The sequence below is a fragment of the Nyctibius grandis genome, chromosome 8, assembly GCF_013368605.1.
Source record: "Nyctibius grandis isolate bNycGra1 chromosome 8, bNycGra1.pri, whole genome shotgun sequence".
Lineage (NCBI taxonomy): Eukaryota > Metazoa > Chordata > Aves > Nyctibiiformes > Nyctibiidae > Nyctibius > Nyctibius grandis.
In genome coordinates this window covers 26027618-26055010 of record NC_090665.1, presented here as the reverse complement: position 1 = coordinate 26055010, position 27393 = coordinate 26027618, and the positions used below count along the sequence as shown (strand labels likewise).

The 27393-nt window shown below is 38.1% G+C and overlaps 2 protein-coding genes across 4 annotated transcripts; one reads left to right on the top strand and one right to left on the bottom strand.

Annotated features, from left to right (window-relative positions):
• Window positions 1-197: 197 nt before the first annotated feature.
• On the bottom strand, window positions 198-27320 carry WDR47 (WD repeat domain 47). Of its 3 annotated transcripts, none has more exons than XM_068407096.1 (16): window positions 27181-27320; window positions 25848-25976; window positions 21046-21212; window positions 19343-19426; window positions 18735-18819; window positions 16297-17099; window positions 13838-13964; window positions 11016-11194; window positions 10650-10907; window positions 9905-9980; window positions 8510-8667; window positions 4991-5160; window positions 3879-4049; window positions 3365-3496; window positions 2302-2520; window positions 198-1599 (listed from the first exon to the last, which is right to left on the bottom strand). In XM_068407096.1, exons 2-16 carry the CDS (start codon window positions 25962-25964, stop codon window positions 1457-1459), a joined length of 2889 nt encoding a protein of 962 aa, XP_068263197.1. In that variant the 5' UTR covers window positions 25965-25976; window positions 27181-27320; the 3' UTR covers window positions 198-1456. The 3 variants fall into 3 exon arrangements, with proteins under 3 accessions (XP_068263197.1, XP_068263198.1, XP_068263199.1); XM_068407097.1 differs by having other exon boundaries at window positions 13838-13961; XM_068407098.1 differs by lacking the exon at window positions 25848-25976.
• On the top strand, window positions 26435-27393 carry LOC137666547 (skin secretory protein xP2-like). Its single transcript, XM_068406633.1, has 2 exons — window positions 26435-26445; window positions 26652-27393. The coding sequence occupies exons 1-2, from the start codon at window positions 26435-26437 to the stop codon at window positions 27391-27393; spliced, it is 753 nt and encodes a 250-aa protein (XP_068262734.1).

Below are 27393 nucleotides of genomic sequence, written 5' to 3'. Positions count from 1 at the left end.
AAAGAGTTTCAGCTTTGTGCTACTGTATTATTACTTACCGCACTGCAGTGTCAGGTACTTGGAAACGGTATCAAAGATGTGAAGCTTTTTATAGTTCTAGGCACACAACAGATTGTGATGTACAGTTTAAGTATAGGAGTCACACTGAGGAATTATAAAGCGAGAATCTAAAATACCAGACGAGATAGCTGCAGGTGTTGGAGGTCTTTATTGAGATTATAGCACAGATACACTTCTATAGTTACCTTTCCACTTTTATACGATAGTTAAAAATGCTCGCTACAGTGCACATATAATTTAGTAACCAAGAGAATCCAAAACTGAACTGCAGTTCAAATAAATAAATAACCTAATGTTTAAGGTTTATATTTTAAAAAGTAAAAGGAACTGTACAATATGAAAATATAACAGTACGTAAACATTAGAATCTAAAGTTTTGTAGAAATAAAACTGCAATTTCCCATACATAAACAGTGCAAGAAATAAAATTCAGATAAGCTTCTGAACTGGGAATTTAAACAATTTAATTCTTAAATTATCATGCAGACATAGCATTTTAAGCCATGCTGGTTTCTGTTATAGCATTAATGGTATCCCTTTCACTTGAAAAACTGGTAGCCATTAAGCTCACTGTGACAACTGCTGCCAATCCACTCCTTTCTACAGTACATTATACACAGAGGTATTCTGTTGCATTCAAAAAGTAAAATATCTGTTTCTACAGCAAAAAGAAAAAAAAAATATCAATATTTTACTTTTTTCCCCTCCAACATGTTAGCTTGTTCAAAACAATGTCATGTAGTAAAAACAGCAACATTTCCCCCAGGTTAGATGAAAAGAAAGAAAAAACCTCACACTATATAACGGACCATAATCAAGATGTGGTTACTGCCTAGTCATCTTTAAAGTTCAGAATATATTACTAAAAAAGTTGAAATTGTGGAGATGTTATAAAGTTTGACCTCTTGTTGAGAAGTGATATACTATAATAAATCTGAAAAAACAGTGGAAGTAATTTTATCTTTTACGTGTGTGCATGGAACTAGTTACGTACAGACTTGACTGAAGTGTTGTTCAACTTAAGTTTCTATATAAAATTCTCATTGAGGCAAAGACCAAGGAATGCAATTAATACCAAACTGTAAACACGTCATTCATGTTACCTCGAGTGCACATCAACAACTTAAGTTCTCCTCAAACTTTGGCAACAAGACTACAATAGGTCACAGCAGCATGAGTTCACATGGAAGACTGAAAGCACTGCAGAAGAATATACTAAAAACACCAAGACCTCCTAGAAACCAGAAAAATCTGTGACAAGTGCCCCTCCTCCTGATACAACACTCTCCTGCTCAACTGCTGCTCTCCCAATGCCTAATTATTATTACTTTGTTTTTACAGTTCTGTAGTCTCAGGTCTCTGTGCTTTAGCTGCATAGGTTGCCTTTGCTTGCACTCTAGCCATTGTAGGTCCAAAGGGTTACAGTTCTGTCTGCAGAAGATGACAAGAAGGAAAGATCTTGTGTATGCCATCTGCACTGAATAACTTTGTCCTTGTGCTCTCCTACCACCATAAGAGGCAGCTGCTTCGTGAGGTCCCCTATGGCAGAGGAACAGAAATCATTAAGTCATTTCATGAATTTATATCCCAGCTCTTTGTTTTTTTAGGGTGGGTTTTTTGGTGTCAGTTTTTGTTGTTTTTGTTTTTTTTTTTTTTCCTGTTTGTTTAGTAAAGCTTACATATGTCTTTCACCTTATGAAGCACACTTTACACACAACACACACCCCCAAGAGCATAACACAAGGCCCCAGTGTTCTGGTTTTCAGGCGTTACTGGACACAGCCCAACTTTAAAAGTACAGGTATTCACAGTTTTCAAACAATGTGATTAAAATTTAATGGTCCAAGAAAATCAAGTTGATTAGATATACCTGATATCTTCTCTCTTCTCAACTCTTCCCAATAAAAATAAGCAACATGATTTTAATACTTTTTTTTTTTTTTAAAAAGGGTCTATTTCATGAATCCTGCCTGAAAACAATGGCCATCTCATCAGGCAGCAGTGTTAATTAGTTCTTTTATCATAATCAGACCCCCCCCAAACAAGATTTAGTTCACAGCAACACAACTAGCCAACTGTGAACAGACACAACCACAGTTATATACATTTCAAACCCTTCAAAGCTCTACTATTTTTTCCCCTTTTAAACTAAAACCTGATCTTTGAACCAAGTGCTCTTACAACTTCAATATTAAAAGCACCAAACTGAACATAAACCTGGTATCCTGTGTTGTATGTTACCTTGCAAGTCTGTCACCTTTATTTTCATATCATATGATCCTGTGAGCAAGTAGTGTGCCCCTGGAGAGAAGCGAACAGAGCGAACATCGCTGGAATGAGGGTGATAGCTCTGCACCATTCGTCCTCCTCGAATATCGTACAACATACAGCTAGAGTCCTCTTGTCCCGTAGCCAGGAGACGACCACTAGGATCAACAGCTACTGAGGCTACAGCACTTCCTACAGGAGAAAAAAATCCCAGCAAACACACATTATATTTTTTTATGCACATTTGTGCAAATAGCCTTTTTTTTTTTTTTTTTTTTTTTAACAGAAATATACATTGTGTAAGGATCTTCAGGGTCCTTTCCAACCAAAACGATTCTGTGATTCTGTGATTCTGTGATTCTGTAATACCAAATGCTGGCCTTAAATTTAAGGTGAACATACCCAGCTACTGTTATCTTAAAATAAGAAAATGTTTATGTTCTAGCACTTAAAACTCTGAAGCCATAGGGCACACTGGAATGGTAGCAAAGCCACTATTAAAGCTGCTTGAGAAAAAGTATGTGTTTCATCACAGGAAAGAAAGTTACTGTTTATGAAAAAACGTAGAATAATGCAAAGAATTGCCTCTCCCCTCCAATTCTAATTTATTGCCCCCCTAAATGTTTCAAGAAACAAATCTGAACCCAAGTGGTTCTTAAGAATCCTTTTGCAGATTTCTATAGAGTATGTTGATGACTTGCAAAAACAGCTGCCCCTTCCCACCCCTTCCTTTGATTCTGAAAGTGTCTTGTGTCTTGTTCTATTTTAATGTACTTGTAAGTGTCTGTTTGAAAGTCACAAGGCAAAAAACTAGCCAACTTCTGAAAGGACATGTTACTTTTTTTTAAAAAAAAAAAAAAAACAGCAAAAAAAACCCCAAAACACACAGGTAAAGATACCCTCACAACTTCTTTCTTTTAAAACCAAGCCTCCATTCTGTGACACAAAACAACTGTACATGCACTCCATACTACTTCAACTTCTTTAAAATACATTTTCATGCAAGACTGATTAGAAGCATGACAGCAAGTCTTACCTGTCCCATGAAATGTTGTTCCCACAACACGAACACAGCTTGGCACTCTCAGATCCCAGAATCTTACGGTCTTGTCTTGGGATCCAGAGGCAATCATCCAGCCACTCCATGTATAAAGTGCTAAAATATGACCTGTGAACAAGAAGACTTATTTGATTAAATATCATTAATCAAATAATGAAATATTACAGTTATGATTATATTTTTGCATTCAGAGATTTAACAGGTCCTATGGAAAACCTGCACGTTGCATGATTTAAAATGGCAACAGTGTAAGGCAATATCCAGCTTTGCATCTTCTCTGGAAGGAACCATGCACTCTCTCCATTAAATTAACAGCCAATATATTTAAAAACACCCCCCCCGACCAAATACCTCAAAAGCAATTCGGAGAGAAAAGAAGTCTTGCTAGAAAGAAAAACATGAAGACATTAAAAAAAACCCAAACCAACAACTTTATTAGAATATAATACAGACTTTAAAAAGCGCGAGAGAAAAGCAACAACATACATACCAGTGTGGCCACTTAGAGCATGCAGGCCTTGACCTCGGTGGCAATCTGTTGTGTAAATATTACAGTCCCCTGCTCCAGCACTTATTAAAATAGCACCACCACTTTCTGGGCCTTCCATAAAAGCAAGGTCTCTGATTGTCCCATCGTGCATGCTGAACTCCAAATCTGGTCCTAAAATAATTTAAAAAAAATAAAAAAATAAAAAAATAAAAAATTGAGGAACAAAGTGAGGCATACTTTGTTTATCACTGTTAGTCCTGCAATCTTTAAAGCAGCACAGTGATAACACAGAATATTTTAGGCAAGGGCAGGTATACTACCAAGTATAAACATTGTCATGCACTTTCCATAGAACATACTATTTCAGTTACTGGAGTTCAAATAAAATCTGTAAGAATCTTATGCTCATTGAGTGTTGCTTGAGCTTCCTACAGCTCCTAAAGCTTTGTAAAAGGTACATGGACCATCTCCACGGCCAATTCCAGACAAGGTTTAGAGTACATTTATTTCCTTTTGTAAACTAAAAAGGCTTTCTCTGCCAGGAGGGAAGGATCATTGAGAACGCCGAACCACACAGGACAAGGCAGCCTAAGTTCAAAACTGAAAATACAAGAGCGATATTCAGTGTATTGATTAGGAGGGCTGGGCATGGAAAATACTATTTGCTGGGGAGAAGCCTCAGACTGATGGGAGAGAAGATGACAGAACTAGGCAAGAAAAAAGGCAACTGGAAGTGGAAATAAATTCCTGTTGACAGTCAAGAACTAGAGTTGGGTAAGAACATCTGGTTGTTTTACCATATCTGAAAAAAAAAAAAAAAAATCTACCGGAAAACAGCACAATACCAGAGAGTCTTGCAAACAAAACCAAAATGCAAACAAACAAAACCACAAACCAAACAAAACCCAAGATAATCCCCAACCCCTTGGTGGCTCTTTGCTCGACAGAAACTACAGTGATGGTGAAAGGGAAGAGAGACTAAGTTAATAAAAGTATTAGAATAAAAAGAACAAAACCTATTAACTACATAATCACTGTAATTTGAATGATTTTATGAAATATTGGACAAATAATTGAAAATCAATTCTTTAACCGAAATACACACACACTACCTGTTGCATTGCAAGCTTCTGCATTAAAAGGCAGTACTTTCACATATTTATCGTTAGAACCAGTAGCTAACAGCTGCCCACAGGGACTCCAGGCTACACAGTAGATTGATCCTTTATGATGCTTGTTCCTTTTGAAGCGAACTACAGGCTGTTTAGGAGTATTATAAGCACTGAAAAAAAAAGAAAAAGAAAAAAATATCCAATTTCTTTTTATTTGTAAGGAAAACAATGTATCCCAAAACAAAAACACTGTTTTTCTATAATTTTAAGTAACAGGAAATATGCATGACTGTTTGCATTGAAACATACACATGTGATCTAAGACAAAACAAAAGCATCTTCTCCATCCCATTTTCTCAGTTTTTCTTCATCTTCCCATTGTATTTGTGATTGGACATGCAAAACTTACACAGTCCCTTCATATATAAAGGGTTGATGCAGATAAACTATAGTAATTACTAGCTATGTACAATGAAACCATATTCCCAGAGACCTGAACTGGTGGGATTTTTCTCTATATCCTTCAACATCTTGATCCTGTGGCCACTTTTGAACGTGCTTGAGTTCAATTAAGCAACAGTATGCCAAGAAAGCTCATAAGGCACACACTATCTGTAGTAGCACACAGTGCAGCTGGCATGGCTAACGGCTGGGTCTGGAACTAAACTATCAGGCTGCCAGTTGGAAAATCTGTATTTCTGAAAGAAGAAAGCAGAAGCCTGTTTAACCTCTGTGTATGTATGCAGGAAGGCGTTTCTCTTCCAATCTCCACCAGACATAATCCCTAACTGGGGACTGTGTTTGGTATGACAGCATAATTACATGACTGAGCTCCATATACTTGTGTTTGGGGCTGTACTAGGCACTACAGTGCCTAGTAGTACTGTAGCAATAAAAATCGAGGCCTACTGTTTTATCCAAAAAGTAGTTGTCTGTGCCATCCTTGCTGTCAGAATGGGTGGGACTCATCAAGCACTTAAAGTGGTTAAAGGATCAAGAAAAATGATTCTGTGTTAACCCTACCTGGGAAGACATAGAAAAATGCTGCCCTAAGTACAGTACTGTCTCCTCTTTGGCCATTAAATAAATAACAAAAACACCCATACAATACAATACAAGAAAACACTTATACACGTTCATTGTTATGAGCTGTGCATTGGATACTATTTGTTGAATAAGTTGACTCTCAGAGCTTCATTCATCTACTAGAAAATCTAATACAGCAGTCTGTGCAAGAAAGACACATTCACCATTATATGTTAATGAAGGAATCTTCACAGTATCCAAACATACCATACATTCTTATTTCTGAAACCAGATCAGCTTTACGCATAGCTGAAATAAAAGGAACAGTCCCACTGATGCACATGTCCTCTACTTCAATAAATTAATTTCCTACAATGTTATTTCCCTATTCCCATAGCAGGAAGCAGTCAAGTGCTTAAGATAAAGTACTGCTGTATCCAACTCCATCAACATTCACTCCAGTAACATCAACAATAGAAATTCAATAAATTAAATTGCTATTGAAAATTCAGAAACCATACTCTACATACTTGAACAAAAGAGGCAGAGAGAAAAAAACAGAAGACAATCATCTAAGTCTGTTTAAAAACTTTTGAGATAAACATGGCTTTAGTAAAGACTACTAAAATAAATCTACATGAAAGCTAATTTTATTTTGTTGCCAGAGAGGAAATCCATGACAGATTAGCCTAAATCAGGCTCACCATTCAACACACACTACTGAGCTTCCTAAATGGCCTAATGCCTTATATTGCACTCTGAGTCTGGATTCGCAACATACGTTAAGAGGTGGAGGCAGTAGCTGAGAATCACTGACTTTGCCAGGACACGGGAGCACCTGCCCAGCACAGAGACCACATGCTGCCGATCAACTGTGTGGAAGCACTGTGATTAGTTGAGCAACATCTGCAGAATTGTAATGTGTACCTATCAGTGTTTAATCTCAAACATGTGAAAAAAGCACACTACTATTATACTTTTAGAGAAAAAAAAAAAACAAAACTAAAACCAACCTGTCCTGAATCATACATAAGTTTGAAGGACAATTTTAAGAACTTTAAAAGTCCCAACAAAATTCTGATGTACAATTAAGCAACTGCTATTTACTAAATATGCTACACAATTATAGCTTTTTGAAAAACACAAAAAATTTTGAATGTTTGTCTAGACTCAGGTTGTTACAAGGATTAGAATATCTTTAAGATAATGTAATCTCTCTGCTGACTTGTAAATCCCATGATGAAATATTTTTGGCAGACTGTAAGCATAGTGAAAAAAACAGTAAGGAAGAAGTACAAGTTCAGAATTAAGGAAATCTCAGTATTCCTTTCATATCCAGATGCACTATGTCACTTGTCACATTAGATCGTGCACTGTAACTAGAGACTAAGGCTGCAGAGTCAATCTAACCTTTCCCAATGGTTAGAAAAACAAGCTGTGAGAGCAGACCATGGTTAGTCAATAAGAAGCACTCATTCCACTGACAATGTTTTGCACTGTTTAGCAATCAGGAGCTTGTCTGGGCTTCAAGCCCATCAAGTTGGCTTGCATCGGGTTTCAGAAAAATCAACTCTTTTTTTTTTTTTGTTTCATACATTGCCAATAAATATTTTGGAATTAAACTTGAAAGGCCACCTTACTGATGATATTTAAGGAGGAAAAGAAAAAAATAAAATCAGATTACTTTTTGAGCACTTTAGAAGCCTGAACATGAGGAAGGTGTCCCAGATAAAGTCACTGTGCATACTTGTAGCTCCTTCTGAAATTGTCAAGTTTTAGATGCCTGCACTTCCCCCCTAACTCCAAGAAAATAATGTAACTGGAGCCAAGACAAGGAGATGGTTATTGAGATGGCAGTATTTACTTCCAGGTGAAAAAATATTTTCCCCTCTCCTATTAAAAAAAAATGGGTGAAAAGGAAACAGAAAAGACTAGGTGCACAGTAAACCACAAACAGCGCTTTTCCTGTCAAGGAACCAAAGTCATCAGGAAAACAATGACTATAGTAACAATGAGCCAAAAGACATGCTCTGGCTAATTTTGCTGTAAAAGTTGAAGATGGTATTTATTGCTTTCTCTACTGTTAAGCCTGTCCTCCTGCCAGAAACTGCATATCATGAAGCCCAACTTGTGCTGGCTTCGGAACTGACACATGCTTTCTCCCACTTTTACACCTGGAATATCAAAACCAGAAGCTATCACAGTAAACACAGAAAAGCCCACCTGCTGAGACAAAAATAACACTTTTATAAGGAAAGGTGGGGTATTGTGGCAATGCATCTTGCCAGTTATGGACGAATAAAAAAAGTAGCCCACAAATATACAAATTCTTCAGCAGATCTTACTTTTGTTTGGCAGTTCAGGTTTCTAAGGAGAGCACTGCACTATTTACGACAACAACATAAAGGTATGAAATGTACAGATATCAGCAGCTACAGGAGAAAGAAGTGCTATGATACAGAAAAAAAGAAATTATTATACAAGCTTTCTTACCTTGGGTCAATTACTTCTGGATAGGCACAAACTCTCAAAGTTTTGGAGTTGGAGCCAACAGCATATAAACTCCCACTGGGATGAAAGGCTACAGCTCTGACAGCTTGTGTGTCTTCTAGAGTGTTAATGCAAATGAACTGCTTTTTTGATTTGTCATCCTGTGTAGAAGGATAACAGTCAAATTAGGTTCTTCAGCATAAAACTGGACATTTGAAAGTGGACGTGACTGTTTTGCAGAATAACATATAACTATTGTACCAAAAGTATTAATAAGTAGCAGCACCAGGCTAAACTATTCAAATTACAGATCTGTAAAACAACGTCTACTCCAGGTCAAGGAATAGCATACTTCAAAAAGTGATTTTCTTCAACTCACTTTTACAGCTAACATTACATTAACATTTCTCTTTCTCCCTCCAGGCTTCCAACAGTTTTTGTTGTTCTAAACACCCCATCTCAGATGCATATTACAGTTTATTTCTGTGTAAACACATTTGATCTCTGTGAAACTTGCAAGGGGAACAACGCTGCATTTTTACTGAAAACAGTCCAAGTCATAAACACAGTTTATAAAACAAATATAATACTTAACATAAGAATCAGCTTTTCACCCTGTAGATAACACAAAGTTATCATTAAATTATGCTAAGCTTTATTATATCATCCTCCTGATGACTTCATCACCACCTTTCTAAAATTTTTATTTTTATTTATCTGATGCAGAAAGTTTGGAATGTACTTATTGCAAAGTTATTTTCCCTAAAGTCAGACCATACTGACTGGAGTCCGACAATCAAAGTTTCTACTTGGAAAACACAAAGCAATGTCTGTAAAGGACATCCCATTGGAACCTCTATTGTACAAGGAGAAACTGAGAGAGGTGGGACTGTTTGGCCTTGAGATCAGAAGTGCTTTTCACCGTGTGTGAGTGTAAATCTCATCAGTGTATATAAATACTTGACAGAAGGAGTAAAGAAGATGGAGCAAGACTCTTCTCAGTGGTACCCAGAGAAAGGACAAGAGGCAATGGACACAAATTGAAATATAGGAATTTCCATTTAAACTTTGTTGTTGTTTTAAGAACACTATGACGGTGGTCAGACATGGGAACAGGTTGTCCACAGAGGTTGTGGAGTCTCCATCCTTGGAGATTCTCAAAACCCAACTGGACCCAGCCCCAAGCAACCTGCTCTCGTTGACCTTTCTTTGAGCAGTGGGTTTGGACTCAGTCTCCAGATGTCCCTTCCAATCGCAATGGTTCTGTAATTCTGTAGGTACTGCATCAACCAAAATTCATTCTAAGTATGTATTAACAACAAGAGGATGTCACATACTCAGGACTAAATATTGAATCGTGTGAAAACACAAATTGTAAAGGACAAGAAGAAAACTCACCTCATCGCCTCTTGTCCTAGTTAAGTTCCCTGAAGAGTCTTCCAAGTGTGGCTGAGTGACAGCACGTTCCAATACACTGTTTTGATTTGGTAAAGAGTTTAAATTCACCACAAGACAGAAAAAAAGAGCAGGGACAGATTTGTTTATAAGTATTTTTTTGGACTAAAGTTATAGTTTCAGTCATTCTCAGAACTAATTTGTGTGGACGAGTGTTACGCGTGTCTGATTCTTTACCATTGAGCTATTATTTTTACAAGGAGTTGCTGTTTTTGCAGCAACTCCAGGCATCAAACAAGTGAATGCAAGTTAAAAATATTTGTTTTCATTCCATAACATGTACGTGTATACACACATGCATGGAAAAATGGTTGTTGCTTTCAGGTCAGCACTACCGTTAATTTAACAGAGGATATCCAGCTCCCACTCTGCCCTGCCTGTCTCTCCATCTAGTTTATGTTTCATAAACAAAAGCTTTCAAAAACTTAGTAGAACACAAAATAAACAAGAACTATACATATAAGATGGGATTAAAAGTCTGAAATTAAAAATAAGCATAAAATGTAAACCATAACAAAAAAAAAGGATTTTGTAATCCCTATAAAAATATACAGAAAACACTGATCATGAGCTAAATAACCCTATTAAATGACAAATTCATTTGATAACTAAAAATAAATACAAACAGCTACTCCCACAGTGCTAACAGAAGGATATTTCCAGTCCTGAACAGTCTCAAATAACTTACGTTTGATTCCCCTGTACAGGTGACTCTTCAGGAAAGGGTATCTGATTAGCTGATCCACGCTTTCGAGGAGTGCTTGTATTAACATTTTGGCTATCAGTTGTTATCCTCTGACTAGCATCTGAAGGTGGTGATGTAAAGTTACTTGCTGGATTGGTAGATACATTCCCTTTGCTCCCATTACATTGCTGGCTAAGTGTTTGTACATCATTTCCAAGACTGTCCATACCTATATTTAATTCTCCTAGTTTCTGGATAGATCTAATAACAAATGACAAGAAAAAAAAACAAGACCACCAAACCAGGTTATTATGAGAACGTGAGGAAGGGTAGGAGTGGATGGAGGGAGAATCAACAAAACCCCCCAACCTGTTAAGAAACTGTTCAGTAAGATTCTGTTGCTGGTCAGCTCCATCTTCTTGATTTACACCTCCTTCCAACAACATTTGCTGGTACAACTGTCGTTGTTGCTCTTTCTGTTCTAAGTGCTGCTGGTAACGTAGTCTTTGTCTGTAATATTCCTGAAACTGCTCTGTTGAATCATGAAGCTAAAAAGAAGTGAGAATTACTGATGAAAATTAAATAGTTAATCACAGTATTTAACCTAAATAGTCACTGTCCGATTTCTTATTTCAATACAGGCGTCAACAGGCCAGCAGATTCTCCTCTAAGGAGCAATGCTTTCGTTCTTCCTTAAAACCAGCTACAATTTATGTATTAAAGAAGGAAATCACTGCCAGCCTGTGCTATTCACTGTTGAAGTAGTTCTGCCATAACTCAGGAGGAGACTCCTCTTTCCTACAAAACTTCCAAAGTATTACTTAAGATCAGACAAATAGGTGATTGGAAACTGAAAATAAAAATCAGAAAACCGTGTAAGGTACATTCCAAATTCCAAGTCATCTTTTCACTACAAATGTAGTATTTTCTGCCATGTTGACACCTCCCTGCCATCGGTCTGCAGAGCTGATGTACTTCTCCCAGTAGCCAGCCTTGAAGCAGACTATCCAAGTGTTACATCTTACTTTTGAAATGGGTACCTTGTTCTAACTTTAAAACTCCTTACTTTCTGGACCAAACACAAATACTTGAGCTTCCTTTCTCACAGTCTCTTCCCTTTTACATACTATCTTTAGCTTCCCACACCGCCAGCTCCCCAAGACTCACTGCCTTCTGCATTCCCTGATCCTCACTTTCTCTCTGTGCCACTAGTTCCAAATGCTACCATCATAAAACAGTTGAGAACAAGTTAAAAATGAACAGACAAAAACACCCTACAGAAAACCAAAAGCACTTTAGTCCAAGACCAAAATAGTAACACTTTAGTGCCATGCATTTTCTAAAGAAAAAAACCTTAACTGCATATTTACCAACTAGTAGGAAAAAAAGCAGTAAAAGAAAAAAAACCCTGGTGGTGTTTTTGTTTTTTGAAAGTGACATCTTTGTCATCTGGTGATTCTATGTAGTATAAGGACATCCTGATAACTTTGCGTTAGTTCAGACAATTCATGCAGAGGATCCTTCTTCATAACTATGAGCCTTTGCATTTCTTCTAAATAAAAAGACTTGCATTATGATTTTGTGTTCTCTGACACAATAATTTTTTTTATAATGAATTTCCTAGCGCTGTTGTATTTGTAAAGAGTTTACCACCCTTAGGTTTCCTGAGATGAATACCTGCAATTTAGAAACTCTGAAGTTATCTTCAGAAGTCTAGAAAGCATTCATTCTCTGTATTTCAAATACATGAACTATTCCCCAGTCACAGGGTTATAATCCTGAGCAACAAGTATATTCTTGTCTATACTTCTCTCCACGACCAATACTTCTTTGTTGCAACTGGATTCAATCCTTTGATCCTTTGGATTCTATGTCATTATTACCCAAACTAACACCTAAACCTAAAATATGTTGCCCAGATGCTCTATTCTATAAACTCTGGCTTCTAACTCAATCCCTCCAGGAACAACACAAAAATAAAGCTATGAAAAGAAACTTGAATTTCTTACTCACACAGGTACGCACATATACCACTACGATGTGGAAAACAAAGCAAGATGAAATTGGACCAGGTACTACATTGTTTTCTACTTGTGTATAATAGCCTGGCCAACATCTTCACCTACAGCACAGCATCTCCTGCCTTCATTCTCTCCTACAAATTCTGCATCCCCTTTTTTGCCTTTTGAAGCCTGCTCTGCTACGTGTCTAGCTAAGCTCTTTCCTTCCTCCCCTTATTCCCAATGTGCGTACACAACAGTGCTGCAGCAGAGAAGTTACTCAGCAAAGTCCTTAAGGGGAGTCAAGTCCTCAAGTTTGGAGGACTTTGTTAATCCTCCAATAGGCCCCATTGCCTCACTTAAGTATCCAGAGTCTACAAGAATATAGCCCTGTCAAGACTAGACTGGTTTTCAGTACTATATAGATGTCATAACCCAAGACAAAGTTTACTTAAGAAAATCAAACTGGAGTCTGCAAACAAATCAGACCACATACTCAATGTTATTAATCATTACTGAATTAAGAGATAGATATTTAAAACTGTGGAAAAAGAATAAAATATGTAACTGTTTTCATTGTTTCCTACTGAACTATTATTTCACTTTCCCCATATTGCTGTTAAGGAGAAAAAAAAAAGGAAAAAAAGGACAGTCAAGGCACAAGCCTTCAAAGATGAATACAAAAAAAAGGTTATGCTATTGGATTCTAAATAGCAAAGACACATTTACTAGGGAATTATCCAATTTCTCTGTGTTCTAGACAGAAAATGATGTAAGATGACCTATGAAACTTGGTGTTAATACCAAAAATTGCAGGCTACATGCCAGATTCCTCACTAAAACACTAAGAGGATTCTTAAGCATTGTTTAATCTAACATTGCTGACTTTGAGTACTTCAAAGCATTTTTTTTTTGGTAAGATATACACAACAGTTTAGCAACTCTGCTGACATGAGAAGGCAGAATAATCAGCTGCATTACAGACTCAAATGACAGCAGAACTTTATACAATGGGAAAAAAAAAGTGTCATTTCTTATGCAAGATGCAATATGGTATTTTCACTATAGTAAAAGCAAGATTCAATGCAACCCATTCTCATGCACGAAGCTCTCAACACAAAGGCAAATCATTATGAAGTGATTAGAACACAGCTCAAAGGGCCTCATTATTTTTAAACAAACCACCACTACCTCATTTTTCTCTTGTTTGGCAGCTCCCTGACTCTGCGCTCCATTAAGTGGTTCATTTTCTGGACCCACACTCTGGCACAAAGTCTCACTGCTGATGGGATGCTGTGGCTCCACTGGAGTATCACTTCTTGCAGCAACATAGAAAAGAAGAGAAGCTTAACTGAGAATAATTAAGAGTAGAAAATCCCCTGGTAAGTAGAGAAAGATAACATTCTAGAGTAAAATCTGATAACACAAGTATGCAAACTACTTAAGTTACATAAAATTGAAGATATTGCTTAGGAAAAAGATGCCACTTGCAATGGGTTACACTAAACAAAGTAAAACCCCTAACAAACAAAAAGTACAGTCAATCAGTGTGCTTTGTTCCCACATTTTCCAAAAAGCCTTACCACCATGGAATATCCAAATTCCATGTTTTCTATCCCTACACATGAATTATATACCCTTTAACTAACAAGTTATTCAAGATTTCTTATTTTCAAAGCAATTACATGCATGGAACGTATCAGATACACTAGGTGACTAATGTCTTCTATAAGATACTGGTTTATTTACCACTACCAATCTAAATTTAAACTATGTTTAACATCCATCAGCTTGAACATTCCTGAAAGTGTTACACAGGAAAATGTTTATATCAGTTTTGCTATTCTTGAATAATTCAGTATTTCTGCATGGAACTCTTTCCAAAATGGTTTAGCAGTCAGTAAGTGTGCAGAACATATTAAAACCCTTGGATTCCCATCTTCGGTTTTGTCAATGTCCTCTTTACTCAGTGACTTGGAGCACAGCTCTTTAAGAAGTCATTTTAAACTTTTTGGGTATCTCTGTATAATAACAAAAGTAACTTAGCTGACTAAAAGACAAGTATTTGCTTGCTGAATACAACTTATAAAAGAAATACTGTATTTCTGTCACGTGCAAGAGGAAGCAAGGGCCAGATTTACATAAAGCTCAGCTTCCCAGCTTCCACCCTTGCAAATATTGCCATTTAAATTGGACACTTAATCTGAAGTTGGATTTTCTTCTGAAAAATGTAATGCCTTCTTGAAAACCATGGGTCTGGTCCCTTAAACTAATTCTAACCTTCAAGAGAGATATTAATTAATAACAAAACATATTAAGAACTATAAACGTCACTTAACATCACATGGAAATGCCTACACAAAGAAGAACTGCAGCAATTTACCACTTTATTTACCACACAAGATAACTCTGTGCAGAATTATTCTGGTACACTAATATTGAAAAGGGAAACAAAAAGCTTTCAAGCATCAGTTTTAACACTAGACCCTGGGCTACATGCACAAATGTTAAGGTTTGTGCATACAGATCAGTAAAATTAGAGGATTCACAATTCATTAGTATCTTCAGGAGGTAAACTTTTTAAAAATGCTACACAAGGGATACTTCCATAAGACTTAAGCTATCCACAAAAACTTCAGTTGTGAAGAGGCTGGTAAAACCAGAGATTTAAAGTGGATCATTTAGAATCAAACAAAATAGCTCCTTTCAAGATAAGCATTAAGATAACATATTAAAACATACATTACTGTAAAAATTTCCATTATCACTGGTGAACTGACATCACTATGATGGTGTTTGTTTCTTTTTCATTGAGTTTAGTTACAGCTGCTTTTTATCTTAACACGAGATACAGCAATATTGCTGTAAGGCAGAACTAATAGACAATGTCATCAACTGCAGCCAGGATTGAACGCCACAGCTCTGAAAGTGTCCTCTGATGGCCAGTGCACCCAAGTACAGTGCTAGTTACCCACCTGGTTCTCTAAGAGCCAACAAAGCTGGCAGCTGCTTTCTAGAGAAGCATGAATATAACATTTAGAAAGGGGCAGAACTGCTCAGCAAAATAAAGGTCAAGCAAAAACATGATGATAAGCTCTTAACTGACAAGCACTATTTCTCCCAGTTACCAGGACTTTTCCCTCAGAAGGTAAAAAGTGCAAAGTTTTGATACAGGCTTTAGTTCTTAAGGAAAGAGAGAAGTCAGTTTTGCAGTCTACATTGCATTAAAAGAAGTTACTAATAGCAATCGCTGCTATCATAATCCAGATATCTCCAAGTCCAATATAAAAAACACAATACATTCAGCTGCCTTCTTCAGATTTGATTTGGAAAACTAAGTAAATATTTAAGCTGAACTACTCTTGTAACAATTTAAGTGACAGAGGAATGCTACAATGACGGCATATAGTCATTTCCACCGACTTCATTGGGACTATTGAAAATATGTCCAAATATGAAAATCTACTTTTATCATAAAAGCGTTAAGGAAGAAAACACCTTGTATACAGAGTTTTAATTACAACAGAATTTAAGCAATCAAATTATGTTTCAATGTTACAATTATGTTCAAAATTACAACGCAGGTAAGAACCCAGAAATATAAAGTGCAACATAAGCCAAGGTAAAAATAAAGGTACAGTTGCACTTACCGCTCAGGTGACTCTTCAAAAATGCTGTGACACTCAGTATTCTCAAGCATAAGACTTCGGCTGAGATTCTGTACTCCTGGGTAATGGAAATTAGCAAAGGAGTGTGACATTGGAGAAGTTTTGGTCCCAAGGTCTGTGACTCGCTTATCGTGATTTGTTAATCCACACGACAGCCCATCTAGGGCAGGGTTTAAGGAACGGGTCATGTAAGCATCTGCTGACTGAGGCCGTCTCATTGGGGATGATGGGTAAGGAGAAAGTTTGCTGATAAGAGGTGTCAAAAGATCAGCATATGCAGCTTTTGTAGGCTTGAGGAGTTTATCAACATGAATATTAAGCATCTTTTGTTCAAAAGCACAAGAAAAAACAGTAGCTGGCAGATTCTGCAGCCATGATAACAAGCTAAGGTCCAAGTCATCACACCCATTACCACACAAGAGATCAATGCCCAGCAATACTTCACTTTCTGTGATTTCTTCTCCTGTTGCTTTACTCTGACAGAATTCCACACAACACTCATAAAGCAATCCCTTCATTACAAGCTGAAATAAACGATTGTTACTTGCTTTGAAGCCAGCCTCACTCAGTTTCCTATCGGCAGGAATAAACTCTGCCACCATGACGCAGGCTTCCTCAAAGCAGTGAACCCGTGCAGTGCTGGGATTCCAGTCCTTGAATTCTGCGTGGTTGGTCAAGCGAGGCAGCGTCAGTAGCAAGCAGAGTTTACTATAGTCTTCCTTAGAGGGACAATATTCTTCCAACGCATGCAGGCACTGTACAGCCTCTCGCATTGTAAACTCCAGCTACAGAAATATTAAGAGAGTTGTTTGTAGTACATATGTTTCTACAATAAAACAGTTGAAGAACAGGCAGTAGCAGAATTTATCCGCTATCATTCCTTTATTACTATTACTGTTTAAATTTTAATTAAAACAGCATACAATATAGTCTGAAATTGCTGATGCAAATGTAGTTACAAAAGAGCCAAATTCCTGGATGCTTTGACTTCCTAAAATTCCCCACCCAGTCCCATTTTCTACAGATCTATGCCACTTTTTCATGTCACTGCAGGTTTGATAGGCTTAAAATTTTAAATCTGTAGCTAAACAGCTTCAATTCTATTGTAGCACTGAAGGTTACTTCCATTCTCAAAGCCAACTGACTTTTTCCCCCCCTTTTTTTATGTCTATGAAAAGCTATTGGCATAAGTTATAAAAGGCTTGCAGATTTCTCTACTTTTCATGGATTAGCAACTTGGAGTTGGCTTTGATATTGAGATTTTCTGTTCTTCAATCAAAAAAGTTCAAAAAGTTCTCAGAAGATAAGATCTCCAAATGAATAGAGGGCTTTAGTACAAAGCTTGTTGATAGCTAAAAGCTAAGAACCATGTTAAATACATATAACTTGGCATTTTTAGTTACAAAGATATAAAAAATAATAAAAACCCCCACTTACCCATGTTACCTAGCATCTGCTCAATACAGCAGCCTCTCATCCACAACATGCCAACGCATTTGGTAACATTCAAAACAAAAAATAAAGGACATATATCTGATTTTTTTTTTTTCTGTACTGCTATCTAGTAACAGTATACAAATTGACCGATCAGAGCAGTAGTACACCTTCCCTTTACAACTATAAAGACAGACTTACTTTTAGCTTTCTCTACACTGTCAAGAGAAGACCTTGCAGTACAATGTATGTGTAATGGGACAAAGAATTAAAATCAATTCAGTTTGGAAAACAAAATAAGTTGTCTTAAATCTACTGGCATTCTTCATTTTTAATTTCATAACATTTTCGTGTTAGAAATTTGGCATTCCTGTATTATCAACGTAAACGAAAAACTAAAGTTAATTTCACAATCTGCACACCTTCTTTGCCAGTCTGAGTTAATGTCTCTTTCCATATTGAAAACCTAATTTCACAACTTCTGCTGCTTGCACATTTAACTGAATCGGCCCTTTGTGAACACATCTGTTCCCTCCACAGAAACAACTGTGTCCTTTCTCTCTAAAAACAATAGAAATGAAGTTTAGGATTAATTCAAATTGGAATCTTTCACCTGGTCCTGATCATGACAATAAATTTCTGTGATTCTGAGGCTTGCTTCAGAACACTTTTCAAAAAAAGAACCCTGTACTTCAGCATAGCAGCCTTAAGTAAATCTCGGGATCAGGACCACAAACACAGCATACAGTCACTGATCTATGCTGCTAAGTTTCAAGCAACACTTGTATATACAATTCTATTCGAGACCTGGTAGCCACATTCATTTCCAAAGGATACCAATTATTTTTTCCATTGTTTATGAAACCATTTTGTAATAGCAAAAATTTGTGTATTCAGTGCTGGGAGCTTCTGCTCTGCCTTTAATCAGAATATCTCAAGATGCTTCCTGACACCAAAAAAATTCCCAAACCTGAGACAATTCTTACATGCTGAGGCTCATCTTCTGCTGACATCGCATTGTTTACACATAAGGCTTCCAAGAACTTCTGCTTCATTATAATGTAACGAAATCTGTAGGTGAGAAGTGAAATACTATACATTCTTTTAAAGACAAACAGGGTATTTTACAGCAAATTTTTGAGTTAGGCATAGAAACTGCAATGACAAGGAACTCCAATTTCAAATTTTAACAAACTGGTAACCACAAAATTATTTTTTAACAGGAAATGTCTTTTTCAACTATTGCTTTCAGAAATATTAAATTAAAAATATTAGAAGGCTAATAAGAAGAAAAAAGTATAGCAATCATACTCATTCCTTGAATAGAAATATGACAGAGCAGCCAACTATAAAAAAATTAGTACAACATGCACCATATTCCTAAAGTGTATGGCAAATGAAAATTCATTACAGATTGTGTGCACATATTTTTCATAGTTAAAAAACACATGCACACACTTTAGGAATTGTATACAGGTTAGAAAAACAAAAATTAAGTTAAAACTTAGAACTACTGCTTTCATATACAATACTTAGAAATTAATGTATTTTCCACAACTCGAAAAACTGAACTCTGACATACATTCTATTTTACCTTTTCTTGTCGAATTTTTCCATACATTCAAGAGGCTGAATAAATTGAAGAACCTCATCCCACTGACCATCAAGAATCAACTGCCTAGTAAAAGAAAGAGTCACTCCTTTAATTTCACTGGACAAGAACACCCTTCTTCCTTCTAAGTAAGCAGCTCATTTAAATGCACAACAGTCATTTAAATACGCAACAGGTGATCAGCCTGCTTTGAAAAGTTAATGCTTTGCACAGATGCCAAGATGACTATCTGATGGGACTAGTAATGAGAACAACATCCAAGTCCTTTCTCAATATTTCGTAAAAATAACTGCATACTGGAAGGACAAATATTAATAACTTTTAAAGGCACATCAAAAAGGACACGATGGTCCTGTGTCTCCTGCTTTACCTTTAATTCTTATTTAATAAAATCTTACTTGAAGAGTACAAATAAATATATTGATTCAATTAATACATCCTGAAGAACAAAATTGAACTTAAAAATTAGTTAATTTTAGTCATATAAATACTGCTGAGACTATTTTATAAGGGGGGTGGGAAAACACACAGCTCCCATATGAAGAACGTAAAAGGAACAGCTTGGCAGGAGCTATGCCAGCACAAGAGCTTCAACTCCAAGACCAGCGGGCTAGACTGCACACATGCATGAGTTCAATTTCTTCATACCCTCATATCACACACAGAGTTCTCTATAAAAGGCCCAGATCTACAAGGAAGAGGCGAGTTTCTCATTAGATATATACTCCAACTAAGCTAAGAATGAAACAAGCAAATAGGATTAATAACTTTAATGTTTCTCTAATTCTTCTTTCATTTTATTTTATTCCAATATCTGTAATTTTAATCAAAAGGGAAACCAGGTGAGAAATCTTGTTCAGCAACAAAATATATTTTTTAATGTTTTAAGAATAGCTGGATAGATTATTTTCTCATGCTTCCATACAGTTATTAAGTACCTTTGGCACAAAATAGAAAACAGCAATGCTATAAAACTAGTGTGCATCTACAGTGACTCCTTTTAATAATTTTGAGGGCAATATCCTGAATGGTAAATCACACCAACTCTCGTGCCTTGATGATAGCAGAGACCCCTTTCATATTGTTAAATTTAAGAGAAATCTAGGTATTATGTTGAAATGCAGATAATATTTTTGGGGAAAAGCTTTGGAAACCCCTCCACTCATACTAGATCTTAGCACTAGAATATTATAAAAATATTTTATTTATTTTAGAAGTCAATAAACTACACATTCAGTTCCATGGGACACGGTAAGCAGATAACAGATCAATGATGTCAACAGATCTTGCTCTCCCATCCTATTCCTGCTTATGTGCTTTCCTCGACTTACCCTGCACTGACACTGGCACTTGTTAAGGCTCCTTCACACTTTAATTCACTAGCATGCCAGAAAAATAACCAAGTTAAAATGAATGAACAAGCAAGCAAACAAACAAAAAAATCTAACTCAACCTATGTTGATGATGCATAGTCAGTTACTTCAAGTGGCTCATAGGAGGATGTCATTAACTTCAGAGCTGGAACACAATGCAGGGCTGGACCACAGAATTGGGATCAGGAAGAAGCAGAATAAGATGGGGGCATAAGAACTCGTGTTTAGTGGCATGGGGCTGCTCACTGAATCACAGTCCAGCTGTATTTTTTCATATATGTGGTATTTAAGCACCAGAGAAAGAAGTCCTACCTTAGAAAAAGCATGTCATCCGAAAACAAGCCATTAATGACCCCACTTTCTTTCTCAAGTGCCAGCATACTGATATGAAGTTTCCTTGAGTTCAGAAAATCTAGTATTAGTTTAATTATTTCAGCTTCTTTAACATTCACTGTTTCTTCAGCCGTCATGATGGCAGCCTAAAAGGGAAGAAAGAATTTTAGCTATGATCAGTATCTTATTTTTTGCTTGGTTAACAAATGTTGGCTACTAAAAAAAAAAATAGTTTTATAGGACAGAATATTGTAGCATTACAAAAATTAGACAAGATTAGGAAGTTGATTTTAGAAGGTTTATTATGAAGCCTCAATTAAGACCTGACAATGCATCTGCACCTTTTTTATTTCTGTCCTATGCATATATAGGGGCCCAGATAAACATATCTACCAAGAAGTCAATCCTCCTGCAGTGTGAAAATACTGTGCTTACCAAGTCTGCAACATGTAAAATTTTCCTTTCCGAAACATTAACAGTGAAGTTCAAAGGGCATAAAAATGAGCCAGTTACTATGTCCTTATCTAGAGATCTTACACACAAACTTAAATGTTTCTAACACATAGAAAAAGCGCAGCACACTAATAATGCAGTCCACCCCTACCCTGTTTTTGAAGTAGTATATGGGAATTAAGCCAGGGCTTTTCATTCTTCCTTCCTAAGGACAACTATTTCTGTCTATGTGCTTTATGAAGAATCTAAAGCTGCAAACCCAAGGTGGCCTAAGCCAGTTTGACCACTGACTGCCAGAGTCCCACTCGCTCACCTGCCTCCAGCTGCGTGTGCCTGCCCCTTCCTTAGCACTCCTCACTTCTGTCAGTGGGTTACCTTTTCCACCAGCTCGTGTGCTGAAGTGGCTCAATGGTCTAATAAGCTCTCCAGCCAGCAGCAAGGAAAAGCAGGAAGATGCAGCTGGAGCAGTGACAGGCCAAGGCCCTGGCTGCCAGCAGTCTGCTTGCTTAAAGCTCCCATGGATACAACATCCGAGCTCCTTTGCAACACAATTCCTCCAAGGATATGTGAGTTGTAGCATGTACTTCTCTCAGGAAACCTAAAATGAATTATGCTTCTGGCTAAGTCTTGCATGGTTCCTTAAGTTTGACTTGAAGCAGAAGCTGTTCAACATGTTTGGTTTTTTTTTTAAACCTTAAAAAGACTTTACAGCTGTAGCTCCCAAGTTCATCTGCTGAAAACTATCTGGGGATGTGGGGTGAAACCCTATAACACAGCCAAGCCATGTAGCATTGCCTCATCAGGAGCTCTTAAAAAAAAAGCTAGTGGTTACAAAAGCGCGATTTCACATCAGGAAAAACTCAATTTAAGCCCATGTAACTGCAGAGAGTGGCGGTCCCTCTTCCCACCTCCGCACTCAGCCACACGTCCCCAGCCACCTCATGGCACCAACGGAGCAGCATGGTTAGCCAGACCACTCCTCTGATCCAGGCGCAAGTTAAACATTTAATCACTCCGTGGACACAAGGGCACTAATGCGGACACAAGGAACTGACAAAGCTTTGCTTTCTGGCAGTAGCAAAGTCTTCACCTGATTTAAATTTATTATCAGCATGCACCAAAGAACAGAGAAGAAGCCAGTATCAGTGATGAACCATGAGCAGGAGGCAATATCCCCAGGAACAAGGAGAGACAGTGGAATAACAGTGATCAGAAAAATGAGTAAAGGGACATGACCATACAGAGCAAGATGTCCACAGCAATAGGTTATAGTTACCCCAGCTGCTCCTCCTTTTAATTCAAAAGGGGAAATAAAAATGCTTCTTAATTCCCTCACACAACCATTTACATATGTGGAAATCCAGCAACTACTATGCTGAAAGACAACCAACTGTGGGTAACGCAGCTCCCAAGACAAGCTGAAGAGATGATGCAGCCTCCAGACACCTTGGCCTTGGAAAACTGGAGTCCATAAGCTAATTATCTATCTCATATTAGGAAAGACACACAGAAACTGGTAATAAGAAATCAAAGAACAGATATAAAAAGTTTGAATAATCCAAATAAGACACTCATAAAGTATTAACAAGACATTAATTATTTACTGGAGAAGAGGGGAAGAGACAAATACTCCAGTGAAACTTCTCACTGACCATCATAAAACAATGCTAATGAACTTGAAGAGATACAAAAAATTAGGCATTAATAAGAGGGGTTTTTGTACTACATTGCCTAAATCCCCAAGTTTTCCATCTTCCTCACAGTTGTATGCCAGCTTTTTTCCAAGTAAGTTTTTGCAGAACATTTGACTAGGAAAGCATTCGATTACAGCAGCATAGTTTATTTTGGAACAAGAAACCTAACTGTGCCAGATGAAATGGCCTAACTTTTTTTTTAAAAATGGCTGGGTTAAATTCTCATTTTAGTCACAGAAGACTCCAATCATCAAATATTTTGATGGGTCTCATGAAAGACACACCTGGAGACCACATGCCCACTCTGAGCTAGTAAAGTCAAAGGAAAAAATTAAAATCTGGCTTGCAGAAATCTTTGCTGCAGGAAAGAAAGCAGATAGACACACAAACCTAAAGCCAAAACTTGTAGAAAGATGTTTTTTCCTTGAGTTTTAGCCCTGTTTCAACTTCCCCTTTTGGCAACTGGATATGGATTTTTGGTCACAGAGAGAAATTCCTTATACACTGAAGGAAAAAAATCAACACAAATTTAACCAGCAGTTTAGTATTAACGTCTTAATTCCCAACCCCACCTAATGCATTTGCATTTCTCTTCTATTAACTTTTATGGCACTGGTAGTTTTTATATAAATTAAATTAACTTCCTCGTCAAAAGACAAAGTAAAACTTAGGCAAACCTGTATTGAGACTCCCCATCAGAAAACTACTAGAAAAATTCAGACTAAGACTCCCTTTGAAGAAAGGAACACCAAGTCCAGCTTGCTTTTCAACTGGACCTACTGGACTCAAGTCTAAACAGGAAGCCACCCTACACAGCTTCAAGATTGTCTTTAATTATTTATGTACTCCATTGATGGAAAAATAAGCATACTATTCAGTACTTTGCTTAAGAGTACAACTACATTAAGTAAAATCTAGCATCTGCAAGAAGCTGTCTTCTATTTTCCACTGTAGTTTTAAAAGAACAGGTTTGGTTTGTCCTGAACATAAAGCCTTTGCCAATTTTAACACTTCACTTAGTTTACTTATACTGCCCATATAAATTAGGATAAAGGATGATCGGCACCCTCCATATTTAATATGCGACCAGTAACACCACTTTTGCGGTCCCGTTAACAAAAATATATTATAATATCCAAACATAGTTTGGACACTGAACTTCTGAAGAAGAGTCAAAGTACACTGATAAGCTCATACATCAACAATATTATGAAAATATTTAGTGTGCATTTGCTGTCAGAGCAACACAAATAGCTAGAAAAAACAGTAAACCTACTAGAGAAGATTTTCACTTAATTGATGTTTTTTTAGGCTGATGAGCTCAGACTTCTCTTATAAGCATTATGCTGTCAAAATAATAAGCAGCACTGTAACACTTATCATGAAATTATAAATATACATAGGCTTACACATCACCTCCTATGAAATATATCAGTTTTCCTGACATTCAGTGGTATGTGTGTATATGTGTATAAATAAAAATAATAATAATTAAAAAGCAAAGAACAGCAGGGAAACTCAAGATTAGAGCTCAAGCTGCATCTCTGGTCTGTCCCACTACATTGCTTTCTGCCAGCACATATGGCACCTAACGTCACAATCTGATCAGCTCAAGCACTAATACTCAAGAATAACTGTAGCATAGCATTAGCTTGCTGTATAAATGAAAGTAAACGAGTATTAGAGCTTAACATTTCAGGTGCCTTCTACCAAACAGATTTTTGCTACAACCTTTTTTTCTTACCCAGTCTTTTCAGAATGGCACTTTTCCACACTTGTCCTCCTTCCTTCTTTCTCCTGTCTACTAGTTCTGTATTTAAATTTGTTTTCCTCCTAATAAATCTACATCAAGAAAAAAAAACAACTTCTTGCCACACCCCTGGCACATCTTTTCTCTGTAGCTTCAATGGACAAGATGTCCTTTAAACAAGCTCTTTGGAACACAGACTACCTACTCTTAAATTTTCCAGAGAGAGGTTTCATTATTGTTCTGTTCTTACTCATGTTCTAAGAACATGCCAACAGCAAGAATCCTCCCATGGTGTTTTAAGCATAGAAAACAATTCTAAAAAATTTATATACACTTACACATATACACTTACTATTTCAGGAAAATGTTTATAAACTAGAAGTATATAAAAATAGTGTCTGAACAGTCTCTTTAAGCTACTTCCCTTAGAAGAAATTTAAAATGCACATGCATTCACATGATAGAAAGTTAAATTAAGGTTTAATATTCTGGAAAACAAGTAAATAGTGAAATTCTAAAATAAGCATTATTCTTATTTATCATCTGAAATAGATCACTCGCCAATAGTATACAATATGCATTCACAAAACTGGGCAAGGAATATAAAACCTCTAACTACTCACAAATACAAGAAAGAAATATTATTGTTCAAATCTTAAGTGTCACACTGCAAGAATGGTGATACGTTTAAAGGGAGAAGCGATGCCTAATTAGAAGTCTTGTTTCGCTGACTTCAATGACAGCTGCAATGCATACCCATAACCTCAGCATCTTGGTGAGCTGTGTCACAGAAGAACCCAAGGTGAAGAAGTAATACACATCTTAAAAGCTGGCTGTTTTGCATAAAGTTATTTCACCTTTTAATCCACCCCACAGTCACTTACATATGACTCTCGGGCCTGCCCAGAGGCCACTCCGGAGTTCCGCCTACACAGGCCCCACAGGGGACTCGAGGCCCGGTCAGTACCTAGTGGCTCCGTTTCTGATGTGCCCTCAATCATCTTCCAGTTATTCTATATCAAAAGAATTTACAAAAAAAAAAAAAAAAGGCTATAGGCCATTTTTTTTATTACAATTGATTCCCACACAGTTAGTGCAACTCACTGACACCCATTTTACCCTGAGTAAATTCATTATTTTAAATGAACTACATTGAAAATATTAAGGCCTTAATAGAGAACCTTCATCAAATTTTGTACAGTTGAACTCTATGATTGAAACCTTTTTCTACTCCGATGCACAGCAAATAAGTGTCCTCTGACAGACCAGCCGTTTCTGCCTCACACAGGTTTTTCACTGGCTTTCCCTCTCGTAATCCGTTTTTTTACCCTGCTTAGATCAGCTGTTGCTTTAGAGCCACCACAGTAATCCTGATCTCGCCATGCTTCAGAGGCGACTGGCAGAGCTCTTTCCATTCATCAATCCCTGTTACAACATGCACGCTCTTTACCCAGAGCATTCTGCATCATGAATGCCAAAAAGGTGACATTAAATTATGCAATACTTGCATATTAGAGCGAGAATAGAATGCAGACAAATAAAAACCCTAACAAGTTACAGAGACTAGAAGTGAATGCATTTTGACTAGAAAAAAAACCAATTTTTTTTTCCCTTCACGTGCAATTCCACACGAAATCCTCCTCTGCCCGTAAAAGGGTTCAGAACAACCGCACTCCCTAATTACACAGCGCCGAGCCCGAATTGGCTTGTCGGGAATGTCAGCTCCGCACCAGCAGCAGCCAGGGCCGCAGAGGAGCCGACGCGCCTTTGAAGCGGCCCCGGAGCTCGGGCACACCCCGCGCCCGCCGCCTCGCCCGCCCCGGGGCCGGGGCCCGGGCACGCACCGCGCCGGCCACGGCGGCCAGGCTGGCCCAGCCCGCCCGCGGACGCCACAACAAAGGGACGGCGGCGGTCGGGCGTCGCCGCCGCGCCAGCAGTCGGGGCGATGCTCCCCTCAGCGAGGTAAGCGGCAGCAGACTCCGCGCAGCGCGGCCCTGCCCGCACGCCGGGGACGGGGCGCGGAGGTGGGTGGCCCCTCACCAAGGCGGCTCCAGGGTCGGCGATGCCGCCGGGCAGCGCCCACCTCACGGCGCAGCGGCCGCAGGCCCTGCCCCACCGCCTGGCACGGTCAGCCCGCCCCGGCCCCTCCCCCCGGGATCGCTCCCGGCCCCTCCGCGGCGCGGCCCCCCGTCCTCCATCCCGCCCGCCGACACTCACCTGAGGGGCCCGGCGGCCCGTTCTCGCCGTCACCAGCGGGGCGTGAGGGGAAGATGGCGACAGGCCCCAGCTGCGGGGCGGGCCCGGGCCCGGTGTCGGGGTCTCGCTCCCGCTCCGCGCTGCGGCTGCCACCCGCCCTCAGCGCTGACTGCCGCCGGCGCGGCGCCCCAGGACCCTCCCCGCGCCGGGCGGGCTGCCCGCGCCGCCGCCTGA